A 20,548-nucleotide genomic window follows, 5' to 3' on the forward strand; every position below is an offset into this window, starting at 1 on the left:
TAAAAATATAGCACAAACATAGCTGGTAACATTTCAGCCTCTGTGCTACTATAGTGAAGTCACCTGGGGAGAGTGGGATGAAGTACACCAACACCTACCTGTTAGTTCTTTTTCCTTTTCTATTTTTTTGGTTGGACCTTTCTTCCAGTGTTCTTTGGGTTTTTTTGTTTCCTCATGCTGCTTCTGCTCAGCAAGTGATTTATTTAGCACCTGTGAGAGAACAGAATCTCCTTCTCCAACTAGAAACATGGTCTTGAACTTGTTATAGAGCATTGTAGATTTTTCCATGATTACTTGGCTAACTTTGAACTTCTGTATCTGAAAATGAAAAGATAAAGCAGTCAACTCCACTTATATATATATACATGTCTACTTCATCTCAGTAAGTTCTATGTGAAATTCTTAAGTCGTTGTATGTTATGTTTAGACTTGAAGTGAAACGTGCTCCAAAGTAGTAAATAAACTTGATGTCAATTAAAAAAAAGTTTCCCTTTTGAAGTTACTTTAAATGAAGTTGCAAAACTCACCTTCTTTAGAGTCAAAATCATCTCTGTGTGTTTTTGAGCTTGTTGCATTGTGACCTGAAGGGAAGCAAGCTCATCAAGAGCCTCAATACACCTGTTCACATCCTGTATATAAATAAAATTCTGATTTGAAAACTTTGTTTAAACACTAACAATCTTTGGTAGCCACATTAAGAGGGGAAAAAATATAAAATGGAAGGCAATGTTGAGTTTTACTTCCTGTTCTTGGGGGAAAGTAGCAAAAAAGCAACTCATACTGCTTAGATTTCTCTCTAAAGAGATAAGACCTTCACTCATCAAATTATTTATAAAGATACTCAAGTTGTAGAAACCACCTGGGTACTTGGCAGAGAAAAAGAAGGATTCAGGACTACTCTCAGCAGAATATGGTAGTTGTCACACTAACTCAGTGATAAATACAGTAAAGATGCTTTCTTTGCTTTAGCTCTACAACCAATCTTATAAAATCTTCTGATCCAGGCAAGAGTAAGATTATATCTCTGTGAGCTTTTATTTCAAGTATTTTTACATTTGAAGTGAATTTACTATCTTGAGTTCAGCTGGCAAAAAAATATTTAAACTGAACTATTTTTCTGAGGTGAAAACTTTTAAATTTAATATGAATTACTTTGAAGTCAGAAATTTTTTATAGACTTAAGAGTTGGCTGTACTAGAAACAAATGTTTTACTCTTTAGCATGACAGCACAAACTCGTAGACTGAGTTGAAACTGCTCACTACTTCTCATGCTGCTAAATGCAGAAGCCACCGCAGCATTTGTTAAGAAAGACGACTTTGCTTAAACTAGTAGTTTCTCATTATACAAATAGCCTTCATGAAGTAAAAGTGCTAAATTAATAGCCAAATCCCTTTCAACACTTTTCACATGATGGCACTCTGAGAAGACCAGGTGAGTAATCAAGAAAGAAGCTCTCCAAACCAGGTCTTGCAAATTAAAGAATTCCTTTACTTCTCAAGTAATATTGTTTAACAAATCATACTTCAAACCAGGCATTCAAAAAATATTTCCTACCTGAATTGTATACATACATTAATGAACAAAATATACTTACTAGATTATCAATTTTGAGTGAATTTTTAATTTCTGCATGTATCCTTTGAAGCCTGGAATCCATTGATGTTTCTAAAGATCAGAAATAGCAGTCATGAATATTTAATAATTTCATGAGATGGTTTTGTAGAAACATTTCTACAAACCTGAACTTGATTTACAGGAGGCAAAATTATGAGTAGGCAACTCATATTAAGTTTTCCTAAGGTGCATTAAGGTAGCAAATAATGTAGGTGTTTTGTTGTTTTTTTTTTTAACTGGACACACAACAACATGAAATTACAACTGAACATTTTTCTGCTGTAATATCCAACTGTTGCCCTCTAGAAGTTAACCCAGGTTAAAACAAAGTTTCAATAAATAGTAAGAGCTGGGAAACTGTGGGAGCTTTATGATGAGAGGATACCTGAATATTGATGCTTTGGATTTCAGAAACTTGGACACAGTCATAGTCCAAATCCATCCAAATAAAGTAGTTCACAATGCATGGGCCCTAACAAGTGGTAAAGGCAAACAAATAAGTTGATGTCTAACTCATAGGTACTAAAGGTCTGTATTGGGTTTATGTGGCAAGGTTTTGGTAGCAGGGGGAGCTGCAGGGGTAACTGTTGTGAGAAGAGATCAGGGATTGCACCTGTGCTGGACACAGCCAATTCCAGCCAGCTCTGCAATGGATCCACTGCTGGCCAAATATGAGCACAGCTGGTGGGGCCTCTGTGAAAATGTATTTAAGAAAGGGTAAAAAACATTGTGCAGCAGAGTGTGAGAGAGAGGAGTGAGGGAAATAAAACAAAGGAAAAAAAAAACACAGTGTGAGAAACAATCCTGCAAACACCAAGGTAAGGGAAGAAGGAGGGTGTGGTGGGTTGCCAGGCGCCCAGCAAGCCACTCTGCCACTCCCCCTCAACAGGACAGTGGAAGAAAATATGATGAAAAACTTGTGGGTTGAGATAAGGACAGGGAGATCACTCAGCAATTACTGTCATGGGCAAAACAGACTCAACTTGGGGAAATTAATTTAATTTATTGACAATCAAATCAGAACAGGATAATGAGAAATAAGGACAAATCTATAAAAACCTTCCACCCACCCTTCCCTTCTTCCTAGGCTCAACTTTACTCTTGACTTCTCTATCTGTCGCGACGGAGGGAAGACAGGGCCACTCAATATGAGTGATCAGCAAGCTTCGTTTATTGATTCACACAGTGGCCTTTTATGTTCTAACATAATTAGCTCATACATATTACAAAAGTTAAGCTCATGATTGGTTAGTTCTTAGAAAGATCAACTCCACCCTTGGTTCCTTCTTTACAGTTACTTTCATCCTCTTTTCCCATGCCTGAGCAGCTGCAACCTCTCTGTTATCTTACAACAATTATAGTCAAGGACGAGGTGTCTTTACCAGCCCAGTAGTTACGGGGGCTGAATCCGATGTTTCTCAAGCTTTTGCTCGGCCAGCTGGATCATGTCTACGTGACCCTTCTCAGCTAGCCATTCTCCCACAATTCCCCCGTTTTTATTTTGAATGACATAGGCTTGGTTAAACATCCGTAACACAAGGGTTTTCATACAAGACAACATACAACTCACACAAAGCAACGCTATTAGTACAATGATTAAGACTAGCAATCCCGTCTGTAAAAGATTTCTCAGCCATCCGGACAGACCCAACCAGTCTCCAAGAGCACCCCTATAAGGCACGTAGTAAATGGGGAGCGGGGTGTTGCTAGGCTTGCACAAAAGCTGGTCATGTTGAGTGACCGAGCTAAAGTTATCCACACATTTTCTCGTGGGTCAAACATCTCGCTATATGGGATGGCTCTTATGCTTACAACTAAGGCAACTACTATAAAGCTTTCTATACCTAAATTAACCATTTTCTCTGTTTCAACTTCTAAGCAAATAGCATGCACATAATACCTAGGGGTTACAGACCCCACAGACTGTACAATTAATTTCTGTCTTTGCGACCTCGTGGTTCACACTCAGGCGCAGCGGTCTCAGTCCGTTGGTTTACGGTGATTAGTCGGGTCACCTTTAGCGGCGACTTCAGGGTGGTCGATGGTGGGCCTTACCCAATGGCTGGGAACCCAGATGGTACCTGTATCGGTAGAAACACAGACATAACCACGTCCTACGTAAACCACTTTTGCGGGACCTGTCCATTCAAAGCGTTGGTCTGGCCCCTCCCGATTAATCGCGGGAAGGGTAAAAGCAAATCTTTGTCTATCATCTTCATGCAAAGCAATAGTGAAAAAACAGTCTTTTAGATCCACAATAAGCAGGTGCCAGCCTTCCGGTATCATAGCTGGGTTGGGCAAACCAGGCTGTAATGCTCCCATGTCATACATTTGTTTATTTACAGCTCTCAAATCATGGAGCAGTCGATATTTTCCTGATTTCTTCTTGATAACAAAAATGGGAGTATTCCAAGGGCTTGTCGATAGCCTTAGGTGCCCTTGTTCGAATTGTTCCCGGACGAGTGTATGCGCCTGTTCCAGACTTTCCCGTTTTAGTGGCCATTGCTCTACCCACACTGGTTCTGTTGTTCTCCAGCGAAGCGGGATCGGGAAAGTCCAAGCAATGGCCGCTCCTAAAAAGGGGGGTCTGAAGTAAGGACCATTCCCATTTGTGCAAGGATGTCACGCCCTATCAACGCATGTACCCCCTCAGGCAATGGGACAATAGAAACAGTACAGTTCACTACCTTGTCCCCTATGGTCCATCGTAAAAGGGGTGATTTGCGAGCAAGGGTCAATCCTCCTACTCCCGCGACCGTGGCGCTGATCGCGTAGGTCGGCCATTGAGCCGGCCACTTATGCGTGCTGATTATGGAAATGTCAGCGCCAGTGTCTAGAAGAGCAACAAGTGATATAGTTAGGTTGGCGTATTGCACAGCAACCGGGCGTTGTGGCCTTTGGCGCAAGCCGACAGTTAGTAAGGCCATTTGTCCTGTAGACCCAAAGGCTCCTTGCGCTCGTGGCTGCTCTTGCAGTGGTGGAAGGGCTCCCGCAAGATGTGGTAGGGGAATTAATTGCGCCACCTTGGTGCCTTTAGCGATGAAGAGCGGTGGAAATAACGTGTGGGCCATGATCTGGATCTCACCATGGTAATCTTTATCAATCAGTCCCACCAACACATTAAGTCCCAGCATGGTGGCCGATGAACGGCCTATAAGTAGTGCTCCGACAGCTTGTCCATTGATACAGATTGGTCCCTGTGTGCCGGTAGCAATGCTGACAGGCTTTGAGTCCAACAGGGTACAATCTACTGCTGTTGCCAGGTCCAAGCCGAGGCTTCCGCTTGTGGCTGGTCTGAGCTGAAGGGATTGAGTGCTGCCGGATATGCAGCCGCTTTTTGTGTCGGCGCGGGGCGGCTCTTCCCGCTGAATCGTCCGTTTCCCGGTTTGGAAGCGCGACATGCAGTCTCATTGTGGTTGTCCGACCGGCAGTTTCTGCACCATACTGAGCCGGCGTCGCAGTTCCGTCTGATGTGTCCAGCAGCGCCGCAACGGTAGCATCGTGGGCGAGGTGATCCAGTAGCACTTAATCGATGAACGGAGGCTTGCAAAGGAGCAAGGGCTGCAAGAACTTGACTCTGCATAGCCTGCGCGTGTTCCTTTAAACTATTCCCTAGTTCCTTTACTGCCTCAACTAACATTGCCTGTGGCCCTACCGGTACCTGAGCCATCCTTTCTAGTCCTTCCTCGATAGTCCATGTCCCTGGCAATGTAGCCAAGATGTTGCGTGTGGCCGGATTACTATTTTGTATAGCACATTGCTTTAGTATAGTGCCTCTGAGATAATCGGGCACCCCGGCCGCCTGTATGGCGTCTGCTACTCGATCTATAAATAGGCCAAATGGTTCCTCCCTTCCCTGCTTAATACCCATATATGAAGGCACACCTCCAGGTTCCTTAAGACGATCAAAAGCCTGTCTTGCCAATGTCATTGATTCTTTTACTTTATCCGGTCCCATAAGTGCCTGTGCTTCTGGCCGCAGATACAGTCCCACCCCCAATAGCTCATCAAGGGTGACTCCGTGTAACGGATCTCCCGGTTGCCTTACTGTGGCAACTGATTGCTGACAAGCAGCCTGCCAATGCGCATTAAACAACAGCTGCTGGTGTTGTGTCAAAATCAACTTCATAATACTACGTACATCCCCCGGGAGTAATATATTGGTGCCCCAGATAAAGTCTAGCATTTGCCTTGTGGGCTCTCCTTTGATCCCTGAGTCACTCACCGTGGATCGCAACTGAGTTAATAACTTCCAATCTAGGTTCTGAATTGTGGCAGTTATTCGCCCTTGGTCATTTAGCTGGTAAGTTACCGGGAACACCTCATGTACAATGCTCGAGGCAAATTCTCTATCTCCGGAGGCCATCGCCTCCTCTGCAATTTGCTGCCACATCCTCTGTCTTTCTGTGATAATACTCTGCCCCTCCGTGGAAGGATTATGGCTCATTCCTTTCCCTGCATAACTTTCTTCTGACTTCTCTCCTTTTTCTGTTTCCATCGGGGGGGCCGATGGGTCCTCACTATCTCCAGGTGACTCGGGAGGAGATGGAACAAAGACCGAGTGCTCCCACGTTCCCGCTACCCCTTCAGGGACGACTATAGTGCGAACCGAGGGAGGCAACGGGCAACCCGAGGGAGGGGGAGCTGGCTTTTGTTGCGAGGCAGTTGCACCCGTCCCAGTTAATCCCCCTAACCTTTCAGACGCAGCAGCAGCAGCTCTCTGCTCTGCTTTATGCATCACCAGCGCGTTCGTAACTGCACGCCAAGGCTTCATCAGTTTCTTGGCTAACTTCTCATCATTTATTACTTCATCAAATATTTTATCCCCATATCTCTGCCACTCCTCTTCCTCAAAAACTGTATCGGGATTAGCAAAGAATCCTCTAGCTGCCCCATAAGCTAATAACTCTGGTAATTCCTTTTTACAATGTAAACCTTCTATGCTCCGCTTTTCTAAAAAGCATTTGAGCAAATCATACGCCGCTTGTCTATTCATACCTTCGTCAGCGCGCTGTTGCAGCCTTCCAGACTTCGGCGGCGCGTAGCCGGCAGGACACTCTCTATAGGTGCTCCAGGGCGCGGGGACCTTTTCCTTTAATCCCTTTCGCTCTCGGGTGCGGGGACCTTTTCCTTTAATCCCTTTCGCTCTTGGGCGCGGGGACCTTTTCCTTTAATCCCTTTCGCCTCCTGCGCTGCTTACAGGACCAGCACTGAGACTCCGTTGACCGTGGCTCGCAGGTTCAGCCCTCTGTAGGGTCCCTGTTTCGGGCGCCATTTGTCGCGACGGAGGGAAGACAGGGCCACTCAATATGAGTGATCAGCAAGCTTCGTTTATTGATTCACACAGTGGCCTTTTATGTTCTAACATAATTAGCTCATACATATTACAAAAGTTAAGCTCATGATTGGTTAGTTCTTAGAAAGATCAACTCCACCCTTGGTTCCTTCTTTACAGTTACTTTCATCCTCTTTTCCCATGCCTGAGCAGCTGCAACCTCTCTGTTATCTTACAACAATTATAGTCAAGGACGAGGTGTCTTTACCAGCCCAGTAGTTACGGGGGCTGAATCCGATGTTTCTCAAGCTTTTGCTCGGCCAGCTGGATCATGTCTACGTGACCCTTCTCAGCTAGCCATTCTCCCACATCTATCTCCTCCCCCAAGCGGCACAGGGGGATGGGGAATGGGGGTTGTGGTCAATTCATAATGCTTTGTCTCTGCCACTCTTTCCTCCACATGCTGTTTCTCTACTCCAGTGTGAGGTTCCTCCCATGGGAGACAATCCTTCATGACCTTCTCCAACGTGGGTCCTTCCCACAGGCTGCAGTTCTTCAAGAACTGCTCCAGCATGGGTCCTTTCCATGGGATGCAGTCTTCCAGGAATGGACTGTTCCAGCGTGGGTCCCCTGTGGGGCCAAAGGTCCTGCCAGAAAAACCTGCTCCCGCATGGGTTCTTCCCATGGGCTGCAGTTCCTGCCAGGAGCCTGCTCCAGCATGGGCTCTCCACGGGGTCACAGCTTTCTTCAGGTCACATCCACCTGCTCTGGTGGCATGGGGTCCTCCTTGGGCTGCAGGGGGACAACGTGTCACCATGGTCTTCACCATGGGCTGCAGGGGAATCTTCTCTGGCACCTGGAGCACCTCCTCCCCCTCCTTCTTCACTGACCTTGGTGTCTGCAGAGTCGTTTCTCTCACATTTTTCTCATTCCTCTCTCTCACAGCTGCTGCACAGTGGTTTTTTACCCTTTCTTAAATATGGTTTTACAGAAGTGACACCATCATTGCTGATTGGCTCAGCTTTGGCCAGCGGTGGGTCTGTCTTGGAGCCAGCTGGAACTGGCTCTATCTGACACTGGGGGTAGCTCCTGAGCTCTTCTCACAGAATCCATTCTGCAACCCTCCCCTTCTCTGCTACCAAAACCTTGCCACGTAAACCCAGTACAGCAGGGGAGGAGGTGCTTTAGGTGCCAGAGCAGAGATTCCCCTGCAGCCCACGGAGAGCCAGAGCAAGTATCCACCCTGCAGCCTGTGGAGACCCCATGTTGGAGCAGGCTCCTGACAGGAACTGCAGCCAGTGGAAAGGACCCATGCTGGAGCAGGGAAAAGTGTGAGGAGGAAGGAGTAGCAGAGATGAACTATTATCAACTGACCACAACCCCTCTTTCCCCATCTCTGCTGTGCTTCTAGGGGCAAGGGGGGGGGGGGAGGGATAGAAGAGTTGGGAATGAAGGAGTGAAGTTGAGCCTGGGAAGAAGAGGGGGTGGGGTGAAGGAATTTTAGGTTTTGTCTTTTCACCATCCTACTCTATTTTTAATTGGCAATAACTTAAGTTAATTTTCCCCATCTCAAGTCTATTTTTCACCCTGATGGTGATAGGTAAGTGATCTCCCTGTCCTTATCTCGACCCATGAGGTTTTCCATCTTATTTTCTCCCCCATCCTGTTAAGGAGGGAGAGTAAGAGAGCAGCTGGTTGACCCATCACATTTATTTGGATTTTCTTCGGTATACAAGTGGTATACATACTAAGTAATATTGCAGGCAAACTGCTTATTTTTTTTGTCCCATCTGTCCTGGGCACATTTATAAAAAAATCTCTCCTCCTGCCAATGCTGGAATTGATTACAGTTTAAATCACTGTACTTTTACTATATAACAAAAGATAGGTGGAACCTGAAGGCAGTGGTTTGAACTGCTCTTAAGACTAAGAAGGGTAGAGCTGGTTTGGAAGTCTCATCTGGTGGATGAGAACTCAGTGACTATCCCAAATCTAAGCCCCTTTCCTGGAAAAGGATACCATCTGACTATTTGCAAGGGCTCCCCTGATTATTCTGCTACGATGGAACAGACAATTAGTTGTGAAGATAAAGAACTAAAGTGATTCAGTTCAAAGAAACAGAACCTTTGATTTCATAAGCTGGTGAATGGAGAACATGTAAAAGATTTAAAAACTAGGATCATAATACTGAAGACCAGTTCTAACACACTGCTGAAGGAAAGAATGTAGAAGGCCTAAAACAAGAATACGCTGTTTCAAAGATCTGAAGGAAGCAATCACAGATCAAACATCTTTGAGATCACAAAACCGCCTTAGCAGTAAGTCTAGACATGTGTTTCTTTTAAAAAAATTAAGATAGTTTAAAAAATTGTGTATTTATATATTCTGTGTATGTATATACATATTAAGAATATTTAATATTCTTTAAACTAACCTCTCTTCTTCTCCATCCTCTTAACTTCTGATTTCTTACCTTCTTCTTTATTTTGCCTATAAAAACATGAAAGCATTTTTACAATGCTGTCTTCTAAAGTCTTAAGGGTTTTTTTTTATTATTATTTTTTAAATGAGATGTTTTGAGACATTCCAACTGTGAGTAAAAATACAGAAGTCAAACTCTGGTTTCTTCAAAGATCAAAATAAATTAAATTAATTTATTTATTAAGATACTGAAGATAAGGAATCCTCCAGATTAGCAGACTGTTTCCCCTAGAGGTAGCAAATGAAAGTATTATTAAAATGTAAAAATTAAGATAAAACTGCAGTGTATGAAACAGATTGATGGAGAGAGAATATTGTAAGAGGACACAAATTTAAAACTGACATTCAAGTTTACTTCAGGGAATAATGGGAAAAAGATCAATTATAAGACAAATAACTCCCACAGCAACTCTACTAAAAGAAGTACAGAAATAAATAAGCTATAAGTATACAACAATCTTTAAAGAAAACTCCTAAAATATTTTTATTTACAAAAAAAACCCCAAACAAACCCTATTTATCAAGTGTTCAGTCTTGTTTTATCATGGCATTTAAAAGCCTTATTTTAATTGGTATATTCCACCATTCTGTGAGTTTTCCTAAATGTCATAAAAATAAGCATCCATTAGAAATCTTGCATGTATATCAGTTTCCATACTCCTATCACATTTTATTCAGATACTGCGTCAGACTTCCAAAAGTTTAAGATTATTATATAATTCTGCAGAATTTTGTAAAAGAAGGGGGGAAATTCTAAGGTCTCCTCTAAGTGTTCTCCTTGGTTTTAGAAGCATGAAAGAGTCCGAGAGACTTGTGTTGTCCAGCATTCCTTTTGGCTGCCTGGAAGCTAAAATTTTGTATATAAATCTGTGGGACGTGTTGACTATTGCAGTAGGCTAAACTTAAGTTATATGTTTTATCTCTTCTTTTAGATTAACAGGAACTTGATTTTGCTCCAGAGGTAGTCTTGAAATTATTGGTTTCTGATTGGACAGCTTTAAAAAATGTCATTTGGGAGTTTTCAGCTAAATAATGATAATTGCAAATGTTTGTTTTGCCTGGATGAGTGGCATACTAAAGTAGTACCTTTTATAAATAAGAGATCAGTGCAGGTTCCAAACCCAAGTTATGCAACACAGCACTGTGCTTAAATCGATGAGTTGTTCAAAATGCAATATGACATTAATGCAGTGTGGCATCTGAGTTAATTGAAATAGTAAATGAAACGGTTGGACAGTAGAGCATATTTGGCCAGTCACTTGAAATCAAATAGCCACTTTTAATAACTGTCTCCAAGGTACATTTTTCATGACCTGTTCCACTTCCTTGTTTCTACAGAACCTGACAATGCTTGGATTTTTGTAGTGGCAAGAGACAAACTGAGTCTTTTTATTGCCCTTTTATTTCCTGTTAAAAGCATAAGGCTATTTGGGTACAGACATGACACACCAGTGGTCATTACTGGTCAAAAGAAACTGAAGACAAACACTTCACGTACTTGCACAAGATATCTTGACCAGGTTGTCTCAAACAAGCAACTATAGGCAAATTAATTCATATATTTCTTTAAATATTACAGCACAATATTGTGCTTTTGTCCTTTAAAACTTGCAAGTATATCTTCCAAGAATTGAGCCAGTGGTAGTGTTACATTCTGCCAATATACATTTCCCTCTATTTAAGAGAGAGTGAGTGAGTGAGTATGTATTTGCATTGGCTTGAAATCTCCGGTTAGCATTGTTTGACTCATCTAAAAGAAGAAATCAAACCTGCTTACATAAACCCTTGTATGGCTACTTAAGAGCAATTTATTTGGATTGGCCATTATCAAACAATGTGTGCATAACACAAACCTATATTGCTTAAACCAAAGTTAGTTTACAGTTTTTGCAGTAAAAGTCCACTTGTAAGCTTACCACTCTGACTAAACTGGTACACCTTTCATGCTGAGAAATGCATACGCTGCACACGTTAAAACTCAAACAATCTGCACACTATATTTGTCATGTTAAACTTGCTTACAATTTTATATGCGGTGTTAAATTGTTTAAAGAGGCCATTAAGCAGAGTAAACATGAGCAAAACGTGAATTTACAAAACACTCATAAGCACCGAGTACTGAGTCTGAGCAAATGGTTTGTAAATTTTTCCAAATTCTCTTATTCTACTCAGTAGGCAAGTAAATACAATGTAAGAGAATTGCCTAAATAGCACTAGAACTTCTGCCTATGAAATTTCAGAACTCTTTGGCTAAGCGTGACAGGTGTATAAAGTTGCCAAATTAAACCGTTCTGGTCAAACATCCATAAGAATGCTTGAATTTGTAGATGTACATAAAATATGAAATCTATTTAAAAGTAAAGAAGACTCGGCTCTCGTGAGACCCCACCTGGAGTACTGTGTTCAGCTCTGGGGCCCCCAGCATAAGAAAGACATGGACCTGCCCAAGTGGGTCCAGAGGAGGGCAACGAAGATGATCATGGGGCTGGAGCACCTCCCCTATGAAGACAGGCTGAGAGAGCTGGGATTGTTCAGCCTGGAGAAGAGAAAGCTCCAGGGAGACCTTATAGCAGCCTACCAATATCTGAAGGGAGCCTACAGGAGAGCTGGCGAGGGACTCTTTGTCAGGAAGTGTAGTGACAGGACAAGGGGTAATGGTTTTAAATTGGAAGAGGGGAGATTTAGATTAGATACCAGAAAGAAATTCTTTACTGTGAGGGTGGTGAGGCACTGGAACAGGTTGCCCAGGGAAGTTGTGGATGCCCCTTCCCTGGAAGTGTTTAAGGCCAGGCTGGATGGGGCTTTGAGCAACCTGCTCTAGTGGGAGGTGTCCCTGCCCGTGGCAGGGGGGTTGGAACTAGATGATCTTTAAGGTCCCTTCCAGCTCTAACCATTCTATGATTCTATGATTTTATGATTGCAGAAATCAAAAAGCGTGTCAGATTTACATATATATTAAGAATTGCAGAAACGATAAAAACAATTTAGTGTCTTTGGGACACTGGAAAAGTTTAGGTTTGCCCCAAGGAAGAAGTGTGTTTAGGTTTCTAGAGAAAGAATAACTGACAAGGACGAGACGAAATCACTTGTGGGGGGAGTAAATGAATCTAGATTTTTGTTAAAGGATAGAGAAAGGTTATACTTTTATTGTTACAGATGAAGGGGACCGCTTCCTTCTCCTAATTCCCAGAATTTTTGCCTGGTTCTCCCCCTTCTTCCTCCTTCCCAAGAACTGTGTGGATGGGAACATCCCGATCTCATGGTGGTGGCTTCTTTACCCACTTGTGGAATAGGTCTTGAGAATGGGTCAGATCGATTTCTTCCCGCTGTCCCAACCCCCTAAGTTTCTGGCAGGATCTTCTCTCCATACTAATGCTTGGTTCATTTGTGATAATTTGTTTTCTGACTGCAAACTGCTTGATATTACTCAACTGGCTTTGCAGAGCCAGAGTAGCATAAAGCATAATTTTTCCTTGTTCTGTCTGATAGTATAGCCTCCAGCTGCCAGACAGAGAAAGAAGCGTTTTCCAGGGAACCCTATGTATTCCACAGCCTGAGCAACTTAATTCACGGCTATAGAATTTTGATATAAATGTCAATTTCATGTATTCAAGACTTACTTAAAATGTAATACATGGCCCTGCTGGAACAAGAGAGTTAGCTCTCTCTTCAGGTATTCTCAGGATACTTCTAAACAGAACCCACCAACTCTGTCCTACTGTTAGGAAATCTAAGTCACTGAAAGACTGACATCACTTAATTTCTGGATTCAATTTTTCCCATCCTCCCACGATACTATATATTGATTTACAAGAGCTTTTTTATTCTCCACTTAAAAAGTTAAATAATGCTCAGGGGAAAAAAAAAAGGCAGAGGGAGGACACAGAACACAGTGTAAACCAATTGGGCTCCCCAGTTCAAGAAGGACAGGCAACTGCTGGAGAGGGTACAGCGGAGGGCTACAAAGATGATTAGGGGCCTGGAGCATCTCCCTTACGAGGAAAGGCTGAGGGACTTGGGTCTTTTTAGTCTAGAGAAGAGAAGGCTGAGGGGGGATCTGATCAATGCTTATAAATACTTAAAGGGTAGGTGTCAAGAGGACGGGGCCGGTCTTTTTTCAGTGGTGCCCAGGGATAGGACAAGAGGAAATGGGCACAAACTTGAATATAAGAAGTCCCACCTAAACATGAGGAGGAACTTCTTTACTTTGAGGGCGGCAGAGCACTGGAATAGGCCGCCCGGGGAGGTGGTGGAGCCGCCTGGACAAGTTCCTGTGCAACCTGCTCTAGGTGGACCTGCTTTGGCAGAGGGGTTGGACTAGATGATCTCCAGAGGTCCCTTCCAACCCCATGTGATTCTGTGGGAATTTTATCAGGTTTCAAAGTACTACCACAATGTACAGACACTATGTATTCAAACATACTCACGGCTCAGATTCCATTTGCTCCTCTTGCTTACGCTTTCTTTCTGTCAGTTCTCTCTCATGTTGGCCTTGTAACATGTTTCTTCGATGAGCTCCTTGAAAGTTTCTCCCTCCTTTTTTCTTCTGCTTTTATTTAGGGGTCAGAAGAGAGGAGTCTTTAGATTACTGAACGTCAAAAACATTAGTAGTTAAACCTACCTGCTCTAGATGTCTACATATTATTGCTCTAGCCCATGAAACAGCCTGATGAGAGTTAGCATTCCTCTGTAACTAAATCCAAATATTTTATATGCAGATAAGAAGCTGAGTTTTATTAGTGCTTTCTCTCAGGTATGGAGAAGAATATCCCAAATACCAAAAGACCCAAAGCCGTTCCCAAATGATCAGCTAGAGACAGCTTCCTATCTTTCACAGACCCCACAGATTCTCAACACTCGGGACAAAAAAAAATATGCATTCAAGTAAGCATATTTAAAAAAACCAAACCAACAAACTTTTGCTACAATAAATCACTTACATTTAAATCCATCGTTAAAAAAAATAAAGAATATTTGACAGAAACAAATTCTGCAACTTCTCATTTCCAAGACATGCATCTATGTTAGCCAGACACAAGGCTCCAACACTTAAATAGACAAAATTGAAGACCTAGTATTAGCTTTAAGAAATATTTTCAGTGAACGACTGTTCTTTACAATAAGTAAGTCAATAAAGAGCAATATACCTTATCACCTTCATGTTCTCCTTCATCCTCTCCAGAATCAGACGCTGATGCAGAACCCACTTGGGAAGTATTTCTCCATTTTGGTTCGGTCTCCCTCTTTGCTTCTCTTCTATCACATTCCTTCCTCGATTTGTCTTCTTCCTTCTGATTCTCCTCATCTTTTTTCCCTTGTTTTTTGGACTTCTCTTCCAGTCCTTTTTTCTTTGTGTTCTCCTCTTCATGAATGCTAAAACACGGTAAATTATTTAAGCTTCATATTCATTATCTATACCCAGTTTAAAAGAGAACCTAACTCTCAATTCAGGAAGATGTACTTTTTAGGTTTTGCTATCAAATACTCCACCTGCACAAAGTTGGCTCACTCTTAGATCTTTCATTTTATGGGATCATAGGATAAGGTTGGAAGGGGCCTCTGGAAGTCTCTTGTCCAACCCCTTGCTGGGGGTGGTTCAGACCAGGTTACTCAGGTCTTGAAAACCTCCAAGGATGGAGACTGGACAACCTCTCTGGGCAACCCGCCCCACTGCTTGACTGTCCTCAGGGTGAAAAAGTATTTCCCTATATCCAGTCTGATCCTCTCTTGTTTCAGTTTATGCCCGTTGCCTCTCATCCTCCCACCATGCACCGTCATGACGAGCCTGGCTCCTTCTTCTTGATGAACTCCTTGTAGGTATTGCAAGGCTGTTATTAGCTCTCCGCCAAAGCCTTCTCTTCTCCAGGCTGGACAAGCCCTCAGCCTCTCCTCATAGGACATGTGTTCCAGCCCTCTGACCGGCTCGGTGGCCCTCTGCTGAACTCGCTCCAGTTAGTCAGCATCTTTCTTGTATTGGGGGACCCAGGATTCTAGATGTGGTCTAACAAGTGCTGAATAGAGGGGGCTAATCGCTTCTCACTCTACTGCTGTGATGGGTTGACCTTGTCTGGCTACCAGATGCCCACCACTCACTCCCCCTCCTTAGCAGGACAGGGGGAGAAAATAAAATGAAAAACACATGGGTCGAGATAAAGGTGGTTTAATGAAAGAAAGCAAAGGCTGCATCCAGAAACAAAGTGAAAAGAAAAGAAAAGAAGATTTATTCTCTACTTACTTCCCATCAGCAGGCACTGTCCAGCCACTTCCTGGGAAGTATGTGTAGTGAATGCCTTAATAACGAATGCCCCTCCTCCCCCTCCTTTCTCTTAGCTTTTATTGCTGAGCACGACGTCATATGGTATGGAATAGCCCTTTGGTCAGTTTGGGTCAGCTGTCCCAACTATGTCTCAGCAATAGCCAAAACATTGGTGTGCTATCAACACCATTCTAGCTACAAATACAAAGCACAGCACCGAGGGCTGCTATGGGGAAAGTAAACTCCATCTCAGCCAGATCCCCTATGCTCCTGTTCATACAGCCCAGGATATTGTTGGCCTCCTTTGCTGCCAGGGCACACTGTTGGCTCATGGTCAGCTTTCTGTCTACCAGGATCCCCCAGGTCCTTTTCAGCAGAGCTGCTCCGCAGTCAGTTCCCAGCCTGTACCATTGCCAGGGGTTCTTCCTTCCCGGGGCAGGATTTTGCATCTGTGCTGGTTGAATTTCATGAGGTTCCTGTCAGTCTGTTCCTCCAACCTGTCTAGTTCCCTCTGGATGGCAGCTGTGCCTTCAAGTGTATTGACTGCTGCCGCGCCCCCCCCCCCCCCCCCCCCCCCAATTTGCTGTCATCCGCAAACTTGAAGAGAGCGCACTCTGTCGCCTCCTCCTGGTCACTCATAAAGATATTAAGCAGGACAGGTTCCAGGATAGACCCTTGCAGTATTCCACTTGTTACCAGCCTCCAGGTAGAAAACAACCTATTAACCCCTATCCTCTGAGCCCAATCATCCAACCACTTTTTTAACCCATCTGGTTGTCCACCCATCCTGACTGCAACATCCAACTTATACTGAGTACTACAAGGAAAATGCTGAGCAGGAACTCAGTAAGTCATGACAGCTTGTCGCGACGGAGGGAAGACAGGGTCACTCAATATGAGTGATCAGCAAGCTTCGTTTATTGAATAGTACAGCCGTCTTTTATGCTTCGTTATAATTAGCTAATACATATTCTGCAATACATCTTTCTGATTGGCCTGTCCTCCAAACTTCAACCCCGCCCTTAGTTCCTTCTTTACAGTTACTTTCATCCTCTTTTCCCATGCCTGAGCAGCTGCAATCTCCCTGTTATCATACAACAGTTACAGTCAAGGACAGGGTGTCCTTGCCAGCTCAGTAGTTACGGGGGCTGAATCCGATGTTTCTCAAGTTCTTGCTCGGCCAGCTGGATCATGTCTACGCGACCCTTCTCAGCTAGCCAGTCTCCCACAACAGCTCATCAAATGCAACCATTTGGTTTACAATAAAGACAGGTATTTTATATAAAAGCCAACTCACGTGTCGGTCTCTGAAGGACAAGGTGGTTTCACCAATTTGGGTCTCCCTCTTGGTTTTGAAACCTTTAGTTCGGTAGCTAATTATACAAAAATAACAGGTTAGTCTACAACCATCAGCCGTTCCTTATCTAAAAGGATTGTTTCTCATGTCAACACATAGAAGCAACACTTGAGTCAAACTGAGTAGGGTAAAAACTCTATTTAAAAATGTTAAAATGTTGGAACTGTGTATCAAAGTTTAATCAAGATCCCTTTGAAAAATTAAAATCTCAACCAACACTTTGGTACTTTAAGATAGCAGTCTAAGAGGTTTAAATCATCTGTTCCTGTGCCTTTTCCACTCAGTGCACTCAAAATGGCCCTGCCTCATGTTACGCAGCTAATAAAAAAAAAAAAAAAATAAAAAGAAGCCTGAAACAAGAGAATAATAAGTGGAATAATAAGACAATAATAAGTGGGGGGGAAAACTTAAGTAATTTAGTGTGCAAATCTAAACTCGGCCTATTTATTAGTAGTAGGCTTAAGAGCTTCACAGAGCTTCCATCCCTTTCCCTGAGAGTAAATCAGTGTCAAGAAATTCTACCACCACACTGAGGCATACAGCACAGTTCTACACTTTCTCGATTTCACCATGTTTCAGTGTTAAAGCGAGCTAAATAGTTTATCCACCTTCTGACCTTTATACCCTTTGAATTCTGTAAAATGAAAATACTTAGTATGCTGCCATTATGGATTGAAATTTATGGAATATGCTTATCTGCTATCCCCGGTGAACATTCTGTTCGGAAAAAACCTAACGGCCCAGTGTTTGAAGTGCTGCTGGTGTTAGTGTGGAGCACTGCTAAGCGAGAGATGCATGCATCATATTAAAGCGAGAGAATGCTGCACAGTACACATTTCCCATTGGGTGCCAAAGCATCTCTTATAAAGGTCCTTTCCTGCTCTTACAGGCAATAGCTTGTATAAACACAATTCATTTGAAAGATCAATATAATCCCCCACACATTAAAATATTGAAAATGTTCATATAATAAATATAATGAAAGTGGGTGAAGTACTAAGGTAATACTTCATTTCCTCACATCTAGTCTTAAATAGTTTGCCGGGCGCTAACTATGGTTGCACTTTCTAAAAGTTATTTTCGTAATGCCACCAGATACAGGTGAGTATAAAGTATTAAATTATCTGTTTCCCAGACTAAATGCTCATATAGCATATTTAAGTGCTCCAATAACTTTCCCCGTGTTAGCAGTAAACAAATTTAAAATGTTTCCTTCAAGAATACTTGCAAACTTGCCGTAAGAATTACAATTAAATCATTGCTCCTTTCATAAACAAGTACTGCAGAAATATTAGCAAAATCTTTTAAATTACATGCTGCTTCTAATAGCTATATTTTCTTCTCAGTTGTCTATCGGTCTACAGAGATTTACTTTAAACATCTTTTCAGCAAAATTTCTCCAACTCTTCACTTGTTTTTACTGTCCTCTGAGCTCTACCTGTAGACAGTCGTCTTCCTACCTCCATTTTTTTAAAACTTGTTTTATGGATATTCTAACACAACTTAAGTACCAATTTTATACATCTTTGATAAATATAAACCTTTGTGAAGCCACAGTGAAACAGAGGTCTTATTGCATAGTCTGTAAGTTAGCAGAATCCTATGGAGGCTTTCCTAAAGGTGATATTTGCAAGGGGATACAATGATTCTTATTTCAGAGGACCCAGCATAACCATAAACATTTTAAGGCTCTTTATGTGCTAAATACCTTAGGTTGCCATGTAGGGTAGTTTAGATGTATATATATAATTTTTTTAATATATATATATATAAAAAATAAAAACTGGATGTTTACATATTAGGAAATATTCTGTAATACTCTGGAGATCTGGGGGCAATAAATCCTTTGACCATCTCTATTAAGTTATTTTGTATGGGGAAAACTAAATAAAATTCCTTTTTGTTTAAAGTTACCTGCTGGTCTTCCTCTTTTAGGGCTTACTTTTGGAGTCACAGCCACTGCAGCCGCTACCACTGCAGCTTCCGCAGCTTCAGCTTGCTTTTCAGCCTAATTTTAAAGAAAGAAATTCACAAATTAAAACCATAGACCCTCTCTCCGTAAAGCATCTATTTCTTACTTGCTTCCTAAAATATTGCATAAAATATATTTCTAAACCGCTAAAAAAAAAACCAACAACAAACTAGTTTAGTAGAGTAAGGATGCATAAAAAACCCAATAGTTTCTGGCTAAAAATTCATAAATAGTTGGGGCAAAGCACTCTGTTTATAAGGGGGAAATGATTGTTGCGGTGGTCACTGCAAACAACCTGGAGCAATATGCTGCAATCATTCAGGTTTTATAACTCAGCAGAAGAAACCCCACTGCTAAAATCCAGAAGAAGGATGTGAAAAGTTTTCTAGCAAACCGATACATTAGTGCTACAAGGAAGCTACAAGCTTGAATGTGCACGCTGCTGATGGCATGGTCCTGCAGTCAACACAAACTTCCTTTCCTTTTTCCAGCACAAAAAGAATATTGGATTCCATCTTCTACACTACCAATGGTTGGTATGGGTACCAGTGTCAGAACTACAGTAAAAAACTGTTTGGCTTACTATTCAGGAACACCTGAATGGAATGGAATACAAAACAGATCCTGAATAACTGCAGTTCACAGCTTGGAGTGTTGACTTGAGCTCAATTGGGGACACACACACACACACGACGACAGTCCTCTCAAGGAGAAAAGCTGGCATCACTAATTGCTTCAGTCTTCCAAACTTCATCTACTGCTGAACGTGCATCAACACACTGAGATTCTAGTCTTATTCCAGGTCAATGAATTTTAAAATAAGACATGTCTAAAATTCTTTATATGGCTATTAATGTTGCTTTATTATTTTTCTAGAACATCAGGTGAAGAGAGAGAGCTTGAAAATCCAAAGGAATCTCTTTGAAAAGAAATTATGCCACTGGAGTGGAGGTTTGTTTTTTTTTTTTAAATACAAAACAGAAAAAAAGTTATTAAATTTTGCATTTGAAATCTATGGACCAAAAATTTTAAAAATTTTATAAGCATAGTATTTTAATGTTAAATTTTGTGGAATAACAGCCCCTTTAATCTTCATTTGAAAAGTATTTCAATGGTTTTATCCAGTATTAATAAGCAATGCACATCTCAAAATCCCATTCAGAAAACAGGAGACAGAGCTGTAGTATGTTTTAATCTTACTCCTGTATGTTTGTCCAGTTAATAGCAGGAAAGAGTGGTTGATAGCAGGAAAGAGTGTAAATAGTTTTCCAACTGCATAATTGCTTCATTTGTATGAAACATACTCTCTTCCAGTCATACTGACTTGTTAGTGTGTAGTTTTTCAACATGTGTCAGGATGGCTTTTTACTGTGCTTTGTACGAGTTAGAAACATTGTTTTTATAGCGGTTAATGCTAAAGTTTAATTTTGTTCTTGTAAAACATTGTACCAAGTGATGCTATGTACCAGTTGTACCAATTTATGCTGCGTGAATTCTCATAGTATGCTTTTGGTATTATAGATGTCATACTAGGAAGAAATCTGGTGTTTTCACTGAACCTGTCGATGATGCCCATTGGTTAGAAAGCAGT

General features: G+C 41.9%; 1 protein-coding gene across 1 annotated transcript in view; it reads right to left on the reverse strand.

Annotated features, from left to right (window-relative positions):
• The window catches only part of LOC141476547 (lens epithelium-derived growth factor-like), a 30,498-nt gene extending 11,509 nt beyond the window's left edge, over nt 1-18,989 (reverse strand). The window contains exons 1-8 of the mRNA XM_074165229.1: nt 18,900-18,989; nt 16,926-17,001; nt 14,520-14,745; nt 13,800-13,918; nt 9,326-9,381; nt 1,597-1,667; nt 528-629; nt 99-318 (exon numbers count right to left, since the gene is read on the reverse strand). Of these exons, the coding sequence (XP_074021330.1) occupies nt 99-318; nt 528-629; nt 1,597-1,667; nt 9,326-9,381; nt 13,800-13,873 (523 nt within the window). The 5' untranslated portion in view covers nt 13,874-13,918; nt 14,520-14,745; nt 16,926-17,001; nt 18,900-18,989. The remainder of the gene's footprint in view (nt 1-98; nt 319-527; nt 630-1,596; nt 1,668-9,325; nt 9,382-13,799; nt 13,919-14,519; nt 14,746-16,925; nt 17,002-18,899) is intronic.
• Nucleotides 18,990-20,548: the final 1,559 nt, after the last annotated feature.

This window comes from Numenius arquata, chromosome W, assembly GCF_964106895.1.
Source record: "Numenius arquata chromosome W, bNumArq3.hap1.1, whole genome shotgun sequence".
Classification (NCBI taxonomy): Eukaryota; Metazoa; Chordata; class Aves; order Charadriiformes; family Scolopacidae; genus Numenius; species Numenius arquata.